We start from the raw sequence: 18,960 nt of genomic DNA, 5'->3' as shown, positions 1-18,960 counted from the left end.
TGACAGAGCTTTAAGAGCAAAATGGGTATATGATTTTGTAGATCAGTTAATTTTTACTATACTGTGCTGCTAAGACTGTGGTTGGAACTGCACATTTTAATAGTCTAGTGCCTACTGCTTGTGGATAGACCTGCTATAATTTCTCCAACATAAAACAATTCCTTGAAGTTACATAGAAGTAGTTTACCTTGTCTCCATCCATGAATCTCTGCTTTTCTGTGATATTTAGAATTTCAACAGGCACATCAAGTTCAGACCTTGACTCATAAGATATACTGCCATCATCATTGCTTACAACTCTCCCTTTGCGGCCTGTCATCTTTAAAACAAAGGAATATTTTTAACCTTATCGCAGAGGTGCTGAAATGATGGAACGTGAATTTATTCACACACTATCCTTAGAAGACAGCAAACAATTCATTGCAAGTATCCAAAGACCAAGATACATTTTATACCGGAAGCTGCCTGATTGATGCAATACTGAGCAGCGCACAATACTCCTATTTTGGAATAACCTTGGGAATCAAAAAGGCAATCCAATAAAGCAGAGGTTATGTGGAAGGGATGGAGGACCACCAATCTTAGTGTTTTTTATTGTCTGATAATGAAGGCATCATTAGTAGCTAGAGAATTTCACTGTTACTGTAGTCAAGTCATGGAACTCATAAGTCTAAGACCTTGCCGACAAAACCAATTCAGCAGCAACAAGTGCAGTGTGAATTTACCCTGCAATAGCCTGCCATGATCTAACTGGGTGCACCCTCCTCACGCATAGGATCCCAGAATCATAAGACTGGAAGGGACCTCGAGAGGTCATCTAGTCCAGTCCAATTGCACTCATGGCAGAACTAAGCATGTTAACAGAGTACTTTGATCTGGATTAGTCCCCTTTGAAACAGAACTAGCTCAAAACATGTTAACAAAACACCCTGCTGATGTGCGTTGTCCGTGGACAGCTAGACTGCGACTAGCTAGTAGTGCAAGGTAGATTCACACACTAGCTTGCCGTGATCTAATCGTTCACGTAGACAAGCCATAGTATTTAGTAAATGGAAGTATGGAAAGCTGTGAAGGGAAAGAAAGGAACTAGAACGCCAAAGAAGTTCACTGAAAGTAACAGGGTCTCTTCTGAACTAAGGGAACAAAGAATGTTTCTGCTGGACAGACAGATAGCCTACAGGAGAAATGTTCTTAGTGCTGGTGGGTAAAAGTGTTGCCCCTTATGTGAAGCTTTACACACATGCCCTCCCTGGTCCTCAGCTCCACTCTGGGTCTTCCCTGCCTGGACTTCGGGAGAGAAACCTGGAGTTAAAAGGAGAATGGCACAGTCATACATTGCTAGACACAGTATATCAGCTTTAGCTAACTAGTCAGGAAATTAAGAAACAGTACAAAGACAGACAGAAGCCAGCATTTCTCACCCAATGAGAAAAACAGAAAAATCAAATCAGACAGTTTTTCCCAGTCCTTATCCATTCAGATCCCTTCTCTTCATCAGTCTTTACATTTCGTTCTATAGCATTTGGAGTTATAAGGACCTGCAAGACTAATGGACTTACTTATCAGCTTAAACCTCTAATATGCAGCTCACATCACTACATATCTTGAAAACTAGTAATACCACAACCAGATTTCTAAAATACATGTAAATATTGAGCGAAATGGAGGGAAACAAAAAATTCTTCACTTGCAATAGTCACACTGGACCCACCTCAGCCACATTCTCAGGACCACCTAGTTCATCTATAAGTTCATCCAAAGTATTAGGAGGAAGGTCTTCAGCTAGTTTTTCCAGTTTATCAAGCAATTCTTTTTTCATCTGCTGGGCTCTTTCAACAGCATCTTGACTTGTTACAAAGCTGCTGTTAGTATTACTGTTAGCTGAAATTTAAAGACAAAAACAATTCCTTAAGAAATTACGCTTTTTTAAATGCTTTGCAATTGTTGGGAAAAAGTAGAGAGACTCCAAAGAATTCCAAAACTCATTCATACCTGATGTATTGGTACTAGAAGCAGTGGTAACAGCAACAGAAGAAAAACTGCTAGGTCGTTTTGATCCAAGACCAGAAGCTAATAAGGCACTCTGAATGGAATCTGGGTCTATACTTTTCTTCTTTTTCTTGTCTTTATTTTTCTTATGGTCTTTTCTAATTAGCCAGGGGTCTGAAGTTAAAGAAAATATTAAGTAACTAGTCAAGACACTTCCCCATTTTCAAAAAAATTAACTTTCCTAAGGACAATCACAAATTCTACATATCTTCCAGTTAGTTAAATTCTAGGTCAAAAAAGCAGTTTAAAAAATGCTTTTAAAAGATATGGTCAAGTACAGCTATCATAGGTAAACCACTAAGCATAAAATGACAATTTTAGAACCATTTAATTTCAGGACCTACTTCAAATTATACATTTATAACAAATGCCCTCTATTTTGTCTCACACTGAAGTGTTAAATAAATTTATATTTGACATGTAATATTCAGAAATACAGCTAAATACTTAAGGAAGAGTATCCACATTATCTTACCATCTTCATCGTCCTCACTAGATTCATCTCTGAATGGGTTGAAGTCATCATCATCTCCAGAACTCAAAAATTTAGAGCTCTCATTGTCACTTTCTTCATTGTCTGAGGCATCAGAGTCGCTTTCACTCTCATCGGAACTGCTCCCAGCTAGGCCACTTATTTTACGAGCTTTCTTGGTTTCTCTAGTTATTTCCTCACCTATTTTCCCCCAAAATAAGAACATTAATTTAGAGATCTGTAGTCTATTTTTCACAATCTGTTTTCAGACCTCTGCAGTGACTAGGAAAAAAACAGAGCCTTAGTACTGAAATGGGGCTTTTCAGTGAATCGTAACTGAAAGCACATGAATTTAACATTTTCGATCTTTAAGTTTTTTGGTGAGTCACAAAGGTTGCAACTTTCCTGCATATCTATACTATCAAACAGATAGAAGGTGCAAGATTTGGTCCTCCAATAACCAGATTCCATTAGCTGTCCCAATCGTTTCCATTTGCCACCCACAAAAAGATTATTCTACAAAGGATCTTATTCTGTGCAATTCTCTTAAGTGCTGCCATTACCTCAATAGTATAGCAAATACATAAAAATAGCAGCTTACACTTTACCTTTCCGTTTCTTTATTTTGTTCTCCTTGCAAGGACTGTCCCTAGGTGAATTGTTATTACTTTGAGCAGTCAAATCTATTCCCAGCAAACTAAAAAGCTTCTTCCTGTCAGGAGCTGGGAAGTGCTTCTCAATAAGAGACTGCAATACTCCTCTGTGTTTAAGAAAAAACAAAATTAAGAATGAATGTTCCTCTGCCAAATTTTCATCTGTTAAGGAAAAAAATGGTTATATAGTGACTTCAGTTTTTCCCCATTCTTTGGCACTAAAATTCACTCAAACACACTGATACGGTAGCAAAAAAGGAAGACTTACTTTGCTGTGGAAACAAAGTCATTCAATTCTCCACCACCCTCCTCTAAGGCTTCTAATGTTCTTGCTTCTCCTGTAGACTGTAGTCCAATAACAACACACTGTGGGGGGGCGAGGGAGGGAACCACAAATACAATTAACACAAAGCCCTGAGATTCTGATTAAAAAAAACATTTTTACTTCTCGTAAGTTAGACAAACAGGGATGCACAATCAAGAAGAACCTCAGAAAGCTGAAAAGCATGTCATCACACACCTTCAAAACACATTAGTACTAGAAACAAAGCCATTTGAACAAGTAATTTGGATGGTACTACACTTAGAGAGGTTTCCAAAACATTCTGAACTCCTACCAGACTTAAACAACTTACTTTCCCATTCTTGATTTCTTCTCTAGCTAGCTGTACCACCCTTTTGACTTTGGATGCTATGCAGAGGTACTTGAAAAATCTCTGGTGGGCTGACCAAAACTGACCCCACATAGACTTTTTCATGCGTTGCTCTGCATCAATAAGATCAGCTGCTTGTTGAAATTTCTCTCTGGCATTCACCCACTGAAGAAGAAATCAAAAATTTTACAAATCACACCTTGCAAAGTAGACAGATATGTAACTAATGACAGTGGAAGGTAACAGACAAAGAAAGAAACATGTGCAGTCTTTTACAAACTTATTAGAATTGAAAAGCAATGGTGGACAAGAGTATACAACAACAAATGGTCCCCTGACAGAAGATCCAACACCAAATAAGTATATAGCAAAATATTTCATGTGAGTGAGCTAGAGAGACACTGTTTGTTCTCAAAACATAAATAACTGCCTGCCTGCCAGAAACTAGGGACAAACTATGAAAAGTGGCTGTTATCATCAGGATAGTTTTGTGCAGCAGAATTAATGCTGTGAAGTTTTGAAAACTTACCAAGAAGGTTGGCTCAAGATAAGTACTTCAGAAATCAAACTTGAAGATAGACCTCAGAAAGCATTAAACATGCCTTCATTGCAAATTTAAATAAAACAACAATATCTCAACATAGATCTTGGTTTTTTACACATACAATTATGTACACTATTTGTTCCATCCAGTTATCCAATATAAGGTACTAATTTCTACTGTTTTTCTATGTAGAAAAATTGTATTAGTGTATATAAGCCAAGTAACCAGAAAAGACCTTTAAAATAGCCAAGAGTTAAGTGAATTATAGAAACTAACTGCAACTTCCCTTGTTTGTAAAGATGGCTCATTAAAATTAAGAGTTATTTTGTGTATTTTTATTACAATTCAACTCCATTTGAACTAAATTTTCATTAGAAGTTTACACAATTTTATATGAGAATTCCTTCTGAAGATTAAGTAGTCTGAATTTTATAGTGATAAATCATTCAGACTTGTTATGCACAAGACTGGGAATAAGTAATGGAATATAAATCTTGAACCCCGTTGTGATTTTGTAATGACTCATTTAAAAATGTCTCTGAAGTAAATTCTTTTAGACTTTTCTATTCCAGAGTAAGAGCAACTCCCTTCTCCAAAGAAAAGCCATATGTAATGGAACCTTCGTACTAAAGCAAAGCTAATGGATTTAACTCTTTTCCTATAACAGCAGCCTATGTTGTATAATTAGGACACTATGCCTAGCCTGACAGCAAATGATCTCCACCCATTAAGTTCTCAGCTTCTACCAGTTCAAACCGTCATGAAGATTTAAAAACTGAATAAATTCTTACCAGTTTCACAGATTTATTATACATTTTAATGTAGTTCTGTGAAAGCAGAACTTCTTCAATTTTGAAGGTCACACCTGAAAAGCTTAACTGTCTTGCTATATACATTCCTCTCAGTTTCATATCCATGGCAACTATTTCCATGGCACCCACACCTCTGAATAAAACAAAAAACAAAACAAAAATACAAAGTATTAAGTGGTTTAGAAGTAAATGGCATATTAAAAAGTACACTATGAAAAATAATAAACGAATATGCATTCCATACAACCAATGTGCGTGAGCATTAGAGTTGTATAATTAAACACAAATCGGAAAATATTAGAGATCAGGTTGCACGCACAACCATAACTCTGCCTTCTTTTGAATATGCCCTGTAACACGATCGTGTAGATAATTCTCACACAGCCTACCTTTCGAATGACCTAACACATACATGGGTAGCCATCCTGTAATTTTTTCCCCATTTTTATGCTTACACTAATTCCATGCCAAAGTTACAGTTATCTCACAGATTTTTTTAATACACATTTCTCAAGAGTGTATTAAATGAGTGCATTTTCTGTTCATTCAGTTACTCTGATTTATACTGGCATAAGAGCCAAATTTGGCTCTTAAGCAGCCAGGTATTCTAAATTATTTTCAACCATCAGCACAGCTTTAGGTGCAGGCGGGGGCTAAGGCAGTCAACTATGAAGTTAATTTAGCTGAAAATTTAGGCCTATATATATTTAGTTTCACTTTTGTTGCATACTTAATACATAGTATATTTGTACTAGTATAGTCCCTATAGAGAACAGTCTGTTATACACAATACAAGATGATACACAAAGAGGATCTAAGATTTAGAAAAAATGTACGAAATGTATTTTTCAAATACTATAACCACGTGAATGGGAATTAAATGGTTAGAGAATGTTACATTTGCACTGTTTTGTATGGCACTTCCCAGATTTTTTTTTTATTATTTGAAAGTTCTGGGGAATGACGTGCCCATTTTCTTTAAAAGGTATTCTGGTTTTCATTAAATGAGGAACAGTATAAATTCCATAATCTGGAATTAACCGGCTAAGGACCACCAGAAAGCCCCGAGAAGCAGGACTTCTGCTGACCTTACACACCGTGCACCAGACCTCCAGAATCAGCTTGCCCCTTCACTACACTTTTTACTTTGTAGCTAAATCTATCCTGTATGAAGCGTACTGGGTATGTGCATTATGTACGTTTCATGAGGATCAATTAAATCAATAACATTTCACCACAACACCCAATTGCACTTCTCTAATTTAAAACCACTGTACCTCAACCTTTTTCAATTGTAGGTTTTAGAAAGTTAATTAGCTTTTATTTTTAAACTAAGTATATCCCTACCCAAGCTCCATTTACTTCATTTTTTGCTAAAAAAGTTAAGAAAGGTTCACTTTTAGACACAGAACAAGCCTGAAAGAATTTCAGGAGAACTATAAGTGACTGAAAACAGGGCTGAAATGGAAAATTGGAAACCATAATGCAGCCACAGCTATAGCTGTTCTTGCTATAATTCTTTAACGCATTACATTACCTTCTTTCAACAGCCTGAATAAAGTCACTGAATTCCCTAAATGGGGTTCCTTCACCCCATATTCCCAGACGGTTCATGTATGCCATATTTCGCGGCTCAGATGCACCTGAAAGGAATAGCACACACTGTACCAATGCCAATAAAAAGTCAGTTTTCTCTAAACATCTGTATTAAGTAATACTTACCTGTGGCACTAGCATAAACAACTCTAGCCTTCGGAAGTTTATTCTGAAGCTCCAATACAGCTAAGCCTGTCTTTGTTGGTTTTGAAGAACCAACAGGACACAGATTCTTAGCTTTGTGACATTCATCAAATACTATCTGAACATTAATTAAGGAATAATTATGCCATCCTACAGTCAATATAGTACAGGGCACTTAGAATGGAGAGGGTTTTTTTTTTTTAATTGATTTTTGCAGTGAACTCTATACTTTCATTAGCTATCAGTTTTAATTAGTAAATGTTCTACACAGACTTCAGTCAGAAACAATTTGACTTTTTTTTTTTAAAAGCAATGTCAAGACATTCAATTTTAAATGATTCAAATATACACTTAGTATAATGTTTTCATGTATTTTTGAATGAATTTTCTTGAAGTACTATGCATTTTCCCCAAAGATTTTACAGGAAAAAACCATAAGAACTGGAAAGAAATTATGTACAATTTAACCAAGAGGTAAGGTTTCTGATGACCATATTCCAGGCTCAACCTGCCTATTTAAAGACCAAAGCCTTGATTCTGATCTCATTCTGGTCTACATCAATGTAACTTCATTAACTATTGAAGTCAATCCCCGATTTACACCAACATAGGACCAGAATCAGGCTGCTAGTTGGTCACATGTACAGTGTGCTATATGTTTTGAATAAAGCATTTAGAAAACGTCTGTGGTGGCTGACAAATTGTATAGTTTCAAATTAATGAAAAACATCCTTCCTAAAATAACTGTAAATAAAATGTACAAGGTTGCCTTCCAACAAAAGATGTGTGTTTTATATTATGGTTCAATTATTTCTGTTGCAGACTAAGAAATGAAAGGATACAACTCCATCAAAGTCATCGCCACACCAGTGGAGAAGCTGCTTTAACCTGGTTTTGTATTTACCACCAGATTGACTTTCACCAATAAGAGAAGAGTATGTGGCAAAAATTACACCTTTCTTTACACTCCCATTATGTTTGGAAGAAATTTTTCCATATTTGAACTGCAAAAAAAGAGAAAGTTACATTTTAGTAAGTTACAAAAATTGGTCTGTCTGCATCTTAGTCAAGAAGAGATACCTCACAACTCAAGTTTCAGAGTAGCAGCCATGTTAGTCTGTATTCACAAAAAGAAAAGGAGTACTTGTGGCACCTTAGAGACTAACCAATTTATTTGAGCATAAGCTTTCGTGAGCTACAGCTCACTTCATCGGATGCATCTAGTGAATGCTTAAAGAGTGACATTGATTGAAGCACGGATTTGGCATTCCTTACGTAACAGTGAAGTCACCAGTGATTTCAATTTATAGGATTAGGTCCCAATTTGCAGCTGGGAACATGGTTAAGAGGATAGTATGGTGGTGCTCTCGTAAGTGCATCCTGGAAGGTATAATCTTCCATGGCTTCAGATTTTACAGTTTAGGCCCCCAATTTAGGGGTTTCCCTGAGTGTAAAGCCAAGATGTGTCATCATGAGTCAACAGGTGCTCAGACCTTTTCTTTTTTTTTTTTTTTAAAGTTGAATACAGCATTTAGCCAAGAGATCAAATTTATTTACAGTGGCTACTAAGTGAATTGTCTTAACATTCTAAAAAGCAATGATTTACTCATCTGTTTCCTAGTCATTGGTCTGACAGACTTTAAAAAGAGGAAGCAAAATCATTTTTAGTCAGATAGTGAATATGACCAGTAACAGCATTTAGCTCTTACATAGTAAGGCATCGGCTTTAGCTATCCATTTATCATTAAAAAGAAAAATAAGCAGTAAAAATGCCAAACTCAAAAAAAAAAAAAAAAAATGGAAGCAATATTCCCTGCCCAGCTCTAAAAGGATTTCAAGCATAAATAGTGGCCTTAACTTCTGACTAGAAGTTAGGTGTATATGGGTAATTATTTGCAGGTTTAGAGCCTAACTGAACAAAAACATCTACATGTCACTTGGAATTATAAAAAAAATGTAGGGCTGGAAGGGACCTCAAGAAGTCATCAACTCCAGCCCCCTGTGCTGAGGCAGGACCAAGTAAACCTAGACCATCCCTGTTTTTAAAAAGCCTCCAATGTTGAGGATTCCACAACCTCTCTTGGAAGCCTATTCCAGAGTTTAACTACTCTTAGAAAGTTAGAAAGGTTTTCCTAATATCTAACCAAAATCTCCCTTGCTGCAGATTAAGCCCATTACTTCTCATCCTAGCTTCTGTGGACATGGTGAACAATTGTTCACTATCTTTATAACAGACCTTAGCATATTTGGAGATTTTTAGCAAAGTCCCCCCTCAGTCATCTTCTCTCAAGATTAAAACATGCCCAGTTCTTTTAACCTTTCCTATAGGTCAGGTTTTCTAAAACATTTTTGTTGTTCTCCTCTGGACTCTCTCCAGCTTGTCCACATCTTCCTTAAAATGTGGCACCCAGCATTGCACACTGCTCTCCAGCTGTGGCCTCACCAGTGCCAAGTAGAGTGGGACAATTACCTCATGTGTCTTACGACACTCCTGTTAATACTCCCCAGAATATTAGCCTTTTTTGCCGTTAAGTCACATTGCTGATTCATTCAATTTGTGATCCACTTCAACCCCCAAATCCTTTTCAGCAGTTCTACCACAGCCAGCGACTCCCCCATTTTGTAGTTGTGCATTTGATTTTTGCTTCCTAAGTGAAGTACTTTGCACTGATATTTATTGACTTTAATCTTGTTGAATTCAGACCAATTCTCAAATTTGTCAAGCTTCTTTTGAATTCTAATCTCGTCCTCCAAAATGCTTGTAACGCCTCCCAGTTTGGAGTCATCTGCAAACTATATACATATACTCTCTACTCCATTATCTAAGTCACTAATAAAAGTACTACAGTACCAGACCTGAGGCTGATCTGAGACACCCCACTCGATACATCCTCTCAGTTTGACAGCAAAACACTGACAATTACTATGAGTACGGTCTTTCCATCTGTTGTGCACCCACCTTATAGTAATTTTATCTAGACCACATTTCCCCAGTTTCCTTATGAGAGAGACATGTTATGACTGTGTCAAAAACCTTACTAACATCAAGCTATATCACTTCTATTGTTTCCCTCCTATCCACTAAGCTTGTAAACCTGTCAAAAAAAAGAAGGAAATTAGGTTGGTTTTGCATGATCTGTTCTGGACAAATCCATGCTGGCTACTTCTTATAACCACATTATCCTCCAAGTCCTTACAAACTGATTGTTTAATCATTTGTTCCAGTATCTTTCCAGATATTTAAGTTAGACTGACCGGTCTATAATTCCCTAGGTCCTCTGTTCCCCCTTTTAAAGATAGGTATTTGGCTTGCATTCCTTTCCCCTTATTGTTAATATTAATTGTGTTGAGTATCTGGTCACCATTAATCCTGTTTGTTTCAACATAAAACTTAAGAATGGTATTAATTTTAAACAGTAACATGTATGTCATCACACAAGCGTACCTAAAGGTTTGCCTCAATTGTACATAGTAAAAAGTTTCCACACCTTGTTTAATGAATGAACCAAAATATTTTTTGCTCCAATGTCCCTCAAGTCTCTTTCAGCATCATATTTCAGATCATTTGACACACTAAACCTGGATACAAAACAAAAAAAAGCATATAATCTGTAAAATTATTGCAGCAAAAGACCAAAAGAGCAACAATCCAAGACTTTTGTCCAAAAAAGCTTACACTAACTTTAAATACTGTAATAACTACAAAGTTTATCATCACAAATAGTTAACTTACCATACAGCTCTTTTTCTACCCAACAGATAATTTTCATAGATTATTCCAGCTATGGTCCTTCCTTTTCCTACACCAGCACCATCACCTATCAAGAATCCAGCTCTGTCTCCATTAGGCAGGAATGTTTCATGTTGCTGTGAAAGAAAACAAGTTTTCAAAAGTGCATCATTTATAGATTCCGGCAGGAACAGACAAGTCCACACTATCCCCTCCCCCCTTTCACAAGCTGATCCTGAAAGGCAATATTTAGTCCTTCAGTGGACCTTTCTATTCTGAAAATAAAGTATTTAAAAAATACTATAGTGCAACATACCTGAGCTGCATAAGTAATTGCTTCAAGTTGCAATGCCGACAGCCAACCATTATCAATACTTTCTTCAGATATTGATGTCTGATACCATACTTCAGGAGGGGTTACACTGGATAACGAACTTGTTTCTACTACTGGATCAGGATGACGTAGACCAATTTTTACTAGTTTGGGGAAAAAAACCAGTAGTTCTAAACATAATTCAGAACAGTTTCACTCGTTACATTAGTTATTTCAGAAGTGGATAAAACCCCATAACAATTTCCAAGACTAGGTGTTTTTGATTCACAATTAAGGTTAAATGCAGGACAACTCTAAATTCCTATGCTCTTTTGAATCCAGCTTCTGCTCTTAATATATAAAATGGTGTCCCTTTAAGAAAAAGGAATGCATTAATCCACAATTTCATATAATGAAAGTAATTTAAAGGTGACCTGCGAAGCTTTTGAGTTTGTTCACTTTCAGCTTGTAAGACTCATGGTCCATGAAGATCCACTTCTGCTTTCTCAAAATCTCCCTTTTAAGTTAAAACTACTGGCTCTGAGTTCTGCCTTCCCTCACAGAAAAGTCCCCTGAAGGACTTAAGCTCTGCTCTCTGACGACATCACTGCCGTTTTCATATCAAGAACATATAAATAGCTTTCCTCAACGAGTCTTTATTTACACATTGCTAGATTGTGTACGTGGTCAAACTATCTTATAGCACAGAGTGTGGGAAGAGAAGAGTCTGACTAGGAGCAGCTCAGATTAGTCAGTGATTAGCACACAGTTCCACTGGGTTTGTGATGTCACTAATCCACATAAAAATGAAGTTACATGAACTGAGAGAAAAGGCACTTCCAAGACACACACTCCAAGGAATACAAGATCGAAAAAGAATTTTTAAAATGTTACGAGAACTTAAACACATGCTGTCATATGAGGGCTCTTAGAAAAAATCCAAAAAGCTTTGCAGGTCACTTAAATAGACTTAATGTTCTCAAAAGTATTGTACCATTTGGTTACAAATAGCAGTTGAGACTACAGCAATGTCATCAATATGGGAGCTTACGGGCATTTGAAAACCAGTTTCTGTTCTGTGACATGTTGAATTGCTTAAACTAAACTCCTGTATTTCACTCATGTTGAGCTGTAATAAAAGATGAATAAAGATTTACAATCTTACGTTCCTTGGGTTCCCACAGAATCTGTTACATACGTTTCAGTAAGGTAATACACTTAGGAGTGCAATTTTACATTAACTGCTCAGAAAAAGTGTCATATGTCTTTCCAACACACTGACCATAATGGGTGTAGCTCTTAAATCTTTTTATTCCAATGAGCGAACTCTTCAACTGAAAGCAGCAGTGAAAGCAAGAATAAAAGGAGAAGTCTTAGGAGCAGTGGGTTACTACAGTGCTGCTGAAAAGGATAAGGTTTACTTTTTTGGTAAGACCAGGGGAGGAAATTGGTGCCACATCCTGCTGTGGAAAAATAAAGGCAACCAGGATGAAGTGACAGTGGAAAGCAAAACATTTTTTGGACGCATATGGAAAAGAACTATCAGTTTTAAAGTTACAACATGTGGTGAAATTCTATTGCTTGTGTATCTTGGAGTTCTACAGAGACAATCTTATTGGTAACTTTTGCCCTTAAAAGTATGAACATTTTAGTGGGGGTTTGCCCTCAACAGATCTATATTCGTATACAGTATGAACCAAGGGATTCAAACACTGCTTAAAATCATGCTGTAATTTTTTTTAAACCTGTTAGGAACACCATGGGCTATTAAAAGTTAAATTTTTAGCAATTTAATGTCATTATTTATGTTCTATTTACATGTCAGATTGGACAGTGAAACAAATCAATTAAGTCAGTTACTTCCATATTCTTAGTGCTGCAAAGTTTAAGTATACGTCTGCAGAGTAATGTTCATTTGTTTTAAAGACAATTTATTTCTGAAATAAGAAAAACTGTGGAAATACTTTTACTAATCTTTGGTTCTATAACAGCTGCTAAAAAAAATAAAATTTAGGGCCAAATTTGACCATGCACTTAAATTACATACACGTAAACACTTCCCCAGCCATGCTTAGATCGAGGATAGTGACTGCTCAGTAATCAAGTTACTGAAATGCTGTACTTGGCCAATAAGACAACAGTTCAGTCCTGAGCAGTGAGGAACAACTGTTTATTTTAAAATTATGTGCATAGATGGACACAATTCTAAAGACCATGGGCAAACCAAAGTTTTGGCTTACCAACTATGTTATTGTGAAAACTTACCATTGTTCATGAACTATTGACAGAAAGTTAAACCAAAAAAGTATCAGACCTGTCCAAGGCCAAGTTCAAATATCTTAGCCTCTTTCAAAAGTTGACCGTTGCAAGAGAAGGCAATTTTCTCCACAAAGAGCAAAATCTGGTCCCCTTTTAGTTATTTGATTTTGATGCATTATAAAGCATTACTATTCTCTCTCTACATATTCTGTTAGGAATTTGGGCACTAAACCATTTAAAAAGCTTCAGTTTTTGGATGCAGCCAGAGAGTCATACATTTTATTGGCATATACTCTGCATATGTCTCTGCATGACCCATTTCTTCTTCATCCTCCTCCTCAGGTTCCTCTTCCTCTTTTATTACTGGCACTTTCTACAATACAAATATATCTGCATTAGTCAAATAATACATTGCTGATGCTCAACATCCTAGAAGTGTACAGGAACATAGAGTGGAAGCTAGAATACAGACATTGACATTAGTAGTGTTTTCATAATAGTGCATTACCTGAACCAGAGAGCAATAGGAACATCAATTACAAGATTCCAGAAGGCTTCAACAGCCATATTCTTTTTGTAGGGACTCCCTTCACAGACAGTGGCATTCCACTGGATGCCAGTATCACTGGAAAGTGAGTTAAATGATACTAGCATAGGAAATGTGAGCCAAAAAAATTAAAATCTGCAAAGCAGCGTGAGCACTGCAACTAAGCCAGTGGACCAACTGTTTTATAAAGTTTTTAAAGCTGACTTTATACACCAGTTGGTATAAATTTTAATTGAACTTCAATTATCCAAATGTAATGAGAACCAATGGGAAGCTATTTGTTTGCCTTGCCATGAATTCAAAACTTCAGGGCATAAGTCTACATAACCAGGGACACACAGAGGACATAACTCATATTTAGATAAAGGGGTGCTAAAAAGGAGTACGATTCTATTTTACTGCAGTCAGTCAGCGTGCCACGGATTAAATGTAGGTTCACAGATGTGCATTTGAGAGTGTATCTCAACATATACACCTGTAAAGTAACTTAGAAAGGAAAAGACCTTCAAGTAAATATTTCTGTGAAATCTGTTGCAGATTTCCATTGGTTAAAGATTCAAATGACTTCGAAGTATTGGACAGTATGCATATGTAATGCACCCACCACTGTGGTACCCGATATTACTCACAAAGAGATGACAATAGCCCATTATCATCCCGCGGCCCAGGCTACTATACAACAGATGCCTGAAGTATTTTATTTTTTTTTTTTAAAAAGCAGAAAAGAAACATCCTCCATCCCTGAAGACAAAACCCTTCAGCATCAGATAGCTCTTTTAATATTAAAGATCTAGACAGCTTCCAGGTGCCATACTGGAGATCACACACTAGACTCATTTGAATTTAGTTCTCATTGAAGTACGATTTAAGCGCATGTTTCAATGGTATCAGTGCTAGTTATTCACTAAACACCCAGCATATCAACGGGAGAAGAAACAGTCTTATGGTCATACAACCCAAGGCTGGTCCAATTTGCTGCAGAAACATTAAAAGCCCCAAACTGTGGAGAGCAGTGTATCTGGCTGCATGGAAGGGAAATTTATACAGAGGAAGTTTCCAAAAGCAGAGTAAGGGAGCTGCACATCAGCTTCGGTCAGGTAGGATTACCCATCAGCATGCACCGTGGGTTCTTGTGAAAGATGCCTGACCTTCATATGACTCCCACCCTAGCTCACATGGAAACTGCTCTGGAGATATGGTCTGCTTGGACCAACCACTCCACAACTACTGCAGCCAGGGAAAATTCTCCTTCAGAATCAGATGTGCTAAGTGGTTATGGAAACCTAGGAAACTTCCAGGAGCAACTGCTGAAACCAGATAAAGACAGTTGGGACCATTTATATATAAAACTCATTTAAGAAACTATATCCATTCATTCTTACTACTCACCATAGTAGGTGAATAACTTCTCATTTTTACATCATTTACCCATATTCTTGTTACTTCTTTTGTAGACGCCTCCTTCTTTACAGCACCATTGCTTAAATCAGCTACAAGAAAAATTACATTTTACAGAAATTAATAATTTTCCTTACATTTTCTCTGTTGTATTGATTTACACGTCACACAGTCAAGGTAGCTGGAAATGAAGATCTGAAATCTTTGATAGTACACTGACTTCCTCAAGAACAATAGCCAAATATATTTATCTATAGAACTCTGAATGTGCCTGAAATTAGTCCTGTTGCCTCCTTCTGAGGGAGCCACATGTACTTAAATCTTTAGTTTAACCAGTACCATCGTATCTGAGAGAGATGCGTGAGTCTATTAAATGTAACTTAAAGAGAAGACACCTTCACCAAATCCCTATATAGGCCATTTAATAGTGAGAGCTAAGGCAGTTTAATAGGAAACCACAAACCCAGTTTTATCGAGAGAAGTGATCTTACCTGGTTTGGTGGTGTTTACCACCTTTGGAGACACTACAATTATTTCTGCAAGAAAGTTAACATGTTGGACTGAATTGTTTTAAATGCTACAAATGGACAACAAGACATTTGTTCACTTTCCTCCCTTTAGAATTTAATGGTGATGAGAGTCACAGTACAGATCTAAGACAAATATTTATACAAGGATGGATACAGTGAATGTTTTAGTGAAGGAGCTATCTTTCAAGCTTCCAGTATGTGAAAGCAAAAGTATAAGTTAAATGTAAGACTTGCAGAGGTTACTTTTGTAAGAAGAGTTAAATAAAAATACTATATAATATACAATTTTTAGCTTTTTGTAAGACAGCATTTAAATGCTCTGTTGTAAAGCTTCATTCTTCCAAGTTCTATTACGCGTTTCTGCAAAGATGTCATCAGGGAAGAGAAAAAAAGAGTCTGCTTTCTGTAGACCCTGGGCTGTTTTAAAAAAAAACCTTCCCTTTCATAGGACAGCTGAATTATACGTTCATTTTAGTTCTGTGATGCCCTTAGATGTCCGGGGCTGCACGCGCGCTACACTGGCTGGCTCAGCGTGTGTCTACCCTACGCCGACAGGTGCGGGTAACCTGTTGAACCCCATTCGTGATGGGGATCGGGGATTGCAATTATTCCCCATGAACGAGGAATTCCCAGTAAGTGCGGGTCATAAGCTCGCGTTAATTAAGTCCCTGCCCTTTGTACACACTGCCCGTTCAATTTAGTGCTTCTCCAATACTCCTAAATATGGAGTATTGGAGAAGCACTAAATTGTCTATAAAAAGATTAGCCACCACCCACAATAGATTTTAACATTACAACACAAAAGAGGGTTTTTTGTTTTGTTTTGTTTTTTGTTTTTTTAAGTGCACAGATTTCTGTGTATTCCCTCCCCAATGGATGCTTTAGAGAAACATGGCTAGAAGTCAAAAATACTAGCTTGCTCTAAAAGTCTTTTTCGGAAGGAGAGAGAAAGGGTTGTGACTATCATTTAAGGACAGTACTCCCCTGGCGCGCGTGTGCGCGCGCATACACACACACGAGATTAGACAATGGCGTAAGGTTCAAATAATGCAACTTCAACAAGATTAACAAATTGCTATATACAAAACATTACTGATGTCAGTCATTTACCAGCTTCCTATTTAAAAATTTATCTTCAGTTTGTCTCAATTCTTAAAAGGACATATCAAAGGGTTCTTGAGTTTTTAAAAATTCAGTCATTTTGTGCCACTTCCAACTTCTCAACATTACAAAAATAAAGTATGGAGTCAAACATATGTCAGGTTTTCTAGGCTCAATTTTAATGTTACTGTGTATTCTATTCTCTTACTCCACGGAGAGCCAAAAAGATCACCACCAAGATCTCTTTATTAGATTATTTCAGTATCACATTTCTGAAACAAAATGCACATGATGAAGGGGAAAGAACCACTTACTAGCTGCTGTTGCAACTGGCTGGGCAATGTTCGGAGGTGGCTTCAATTTCATTAGTTCATTAAGACTATTGTTTTTGAGTAGATCTTTCAGCTGGACCTGGTCCTTTGAAGGTGTAGTGGTCAAGGCATTGCGTACTGCTGGTGCTGCAACCGATGGTCGAGTAGTTGTGCTGGTTTGAATGATTTTTGCTACAGTGATGGTCTGCCTAGTAGTTGTCACAGGTGTGGTTTTTGTCATTACTATTGTAGTCCCCAAAGTTGGAAGCTGATTTATTTGATTCAGCACAAAGGTTGTGGTTGATGGTGGCTGCTAGAAAAGAAAAACAAAAATGTGAGATTTTCCTGTTTTGGAAATATCATGATGATTCTCAAAAGTGACAATACTCGGAAAGGAAAACTTCTGTTATATGCCTTTCAGATAGAGGACAGGAGGTATCAATTTAAACAGCGTGAGGGGTTTTTTTGTTCTTAAGTTGGTGGACTGTCAATATTATCTTTCCATAGCACAACCAACTGATGATAGAATGCCATTTTATCTCAGGATGTGGAAGCCTGAGAAAGAAGCTTCTTCCAAAATGCATGAATGTTGCTTCATGGGAGGATCCAGATTCACAGGATTTTTTCCCAAAGAGAAGAGGAAAGAACAGGTAAGAAAAAAGGATTTCACCATCCAGACACAAAGTACATCCGCTGTGTGGAGAAGCTTGGGTTGTAAAGAAATCTTACACGCTGCACAACATGGTTTTACCATTAGTTTATAAATAAACTAATATCTATTTTAGAACTCCTTTTTCTGTGGAGATTCTTTGTTAACCCTACCCTCAAGATATTGATCTACTTCTACTTTATGTTATCTTTAGAAAGATAAAGATTATCTTGTTCATAACTTCTATGTTAACTGATATTCCGCATAATACATCCAGAATTCTCAGTCTCCCAATTTAGGATAATATATGGTACCTAAAAGCATCAGGTTTAATGGCATCCTTATTCTAAATAAGAAATGAAACTGGGCTCTTCCTTAAACAATTTTTCCCTTTAAATCTGGCTTGATCTAAGACATGGCATCTCTTACACATCACGCCAACCCTTCAAAAGTGAGTGTTATTGAAAAAGCAGGGAAAGAATTTTTAACTGTATTACAAACTATACTGAAGGGATGGCTAAGAGCCAACAATTTATAGGCCTTCCTCACTTTTTCACTTCACTATTTTACACATACAAAACTCTAAACATGTCAGCTCTTACCCTGACATTTAATAGTGCTGGAGTAGATACAGTCTCTGGTTCTTGTTTAACAGCAACTGTTGCCTCAGTCTCCAAGCCTAGTTCTAATGCACTAAGTGGCACTGACTAGAGAGAAAGAAAGCAAGCACGATCAGGTACTAGTTTTAGTAGGAAAAAAAGAATGAAAACCTTTACTACTATCCCCGCCCCCCCATTTTAAAACGAATGACCAACTTTGCCTGTTAATAATCCTGGTTTCATTAGAAATCAAGATGGTAGCACACCAAGTCATTGACTTTGCCCCCAAAATTGATTCAAGCATAAAGCCTTTCCAGTTAACAGCTGCGAAAACTGAACGAGTTTTGCAATTTCATTTCTGTTAACAGACTATTGTTTTCCGGTCTATGTCCAAAAATGTGTTCCATTCTTGCGGTGTGTAAGCTGTCCTAGAGATTAAATCAATTCTCTCTCTTGCTTCAAAGGAGAGAAAAACACCACCCAAGATATATCAATGGAAGTTCTATGTGTGGATACATGACATTGTGGCCCTAGAAAGTATATATAACTCATATTAATACAAGTTCAGTCAATAACGTACATAATTTTGATTTCTAAAAT

The 18,960-nt window shown here is 36.9% G+C and overlaps 1 protein-coding gene across 15 annotated transcripts in view; it reads right to left on the bottom strand.

The window, feature by feature from the left end:
• SBNO1 (strawberry notch homolog 1) overlaps positions 1–18,960 on the bottom strand; it is a 42,110-nt gene that overhangs the window by 12,611 nt on the left and 10,539 nt on the right. For 5 of the 15 annotated variants that reach the window (XM_027820852.3, XM_037878883.2, XM_043529165.1 and 2 more), the window contains 18 exons: positions 18,364–18,468; positions 17,116–17,425; positions 15,162–15,262; positions 13,502–13,598; positions 10,970–11,130; positions 10,657–10,790; positions 10,412–10,502; positions 7,766–7,927; positions 6,906–7,041; positions 6,721–6,826; positions 5,163–5,316; positions 3,810–3,992; positions 3,443–3,540; positions 3,130–3,281; positions 2,525–2,722; positions 1,993–2,163; positions 1,712–1,881; positions 188–319 (listed from right to left, as the gene is read on the bottom strand). In XM_027820852.3, the coding sequence (XP_027676653.1) occupies positions 188–319; positions 1,712–1,881; positions 1,993–2,163; positions 2,525–2,722; positions 3,130–3,281; positions 3,443–3,540; positions 3,810–3,992; positions 5,163–5,316; positions 6,721–6,826; positions 6,906–7,041; positions 7,766–7,927; positions 10,412–10,502; positions 10,657–10,790; positions 10,970–11,130; positions 13,502–13,598; positions 15,162–15,262; positions 17,116–17,425; positions 18,364–18,468 (2,661 nt within the window). The remainder of the gene's footprint in view (positions 1–187; positions 320–1,711; positions 1,882–1,992; positions 2,164–2,524; positions 2,723–3,129; positions 3,282–3,442; positions 3,541–3,809; positions 3,993–5,162; positions 5,317–6,720; positions 6,827–6,905; positions 7,042–7,765; positions 7,928–10,411; positions 10,503–10,656; positions 10,791–10,969; positions 11,131–13,501; positions 13,599–15,161; positions 15,263–17,115; positions 17,426–18,363; positions 18,469–18,960) is intronic. The other 10 variants (XM_027820853.3, XM_043529168.1, XM_043529169.1 and 7 more) reach the window with 3 other exon arrangements.

Source organism: Chelonia mydas, chromosome 15, assembly GCF_015237465.2.
Source record: "Chelonia mydas isolate rCheMyd1 chromosome 15, rCheMyd1.pri.v2, whole genome shotgun sequence".
Classification (NCBI taxonomy): Eukaryota; Metazoa; Chordata; order Testudines; family Cheloniidae; genus Chelonia; species Chelonia mydas.
The sequence above is the reverse complement of the archived record's forward strand: the minus strand, read 5'-3'. Positions and strand labels throughout refer to the sequence as shown.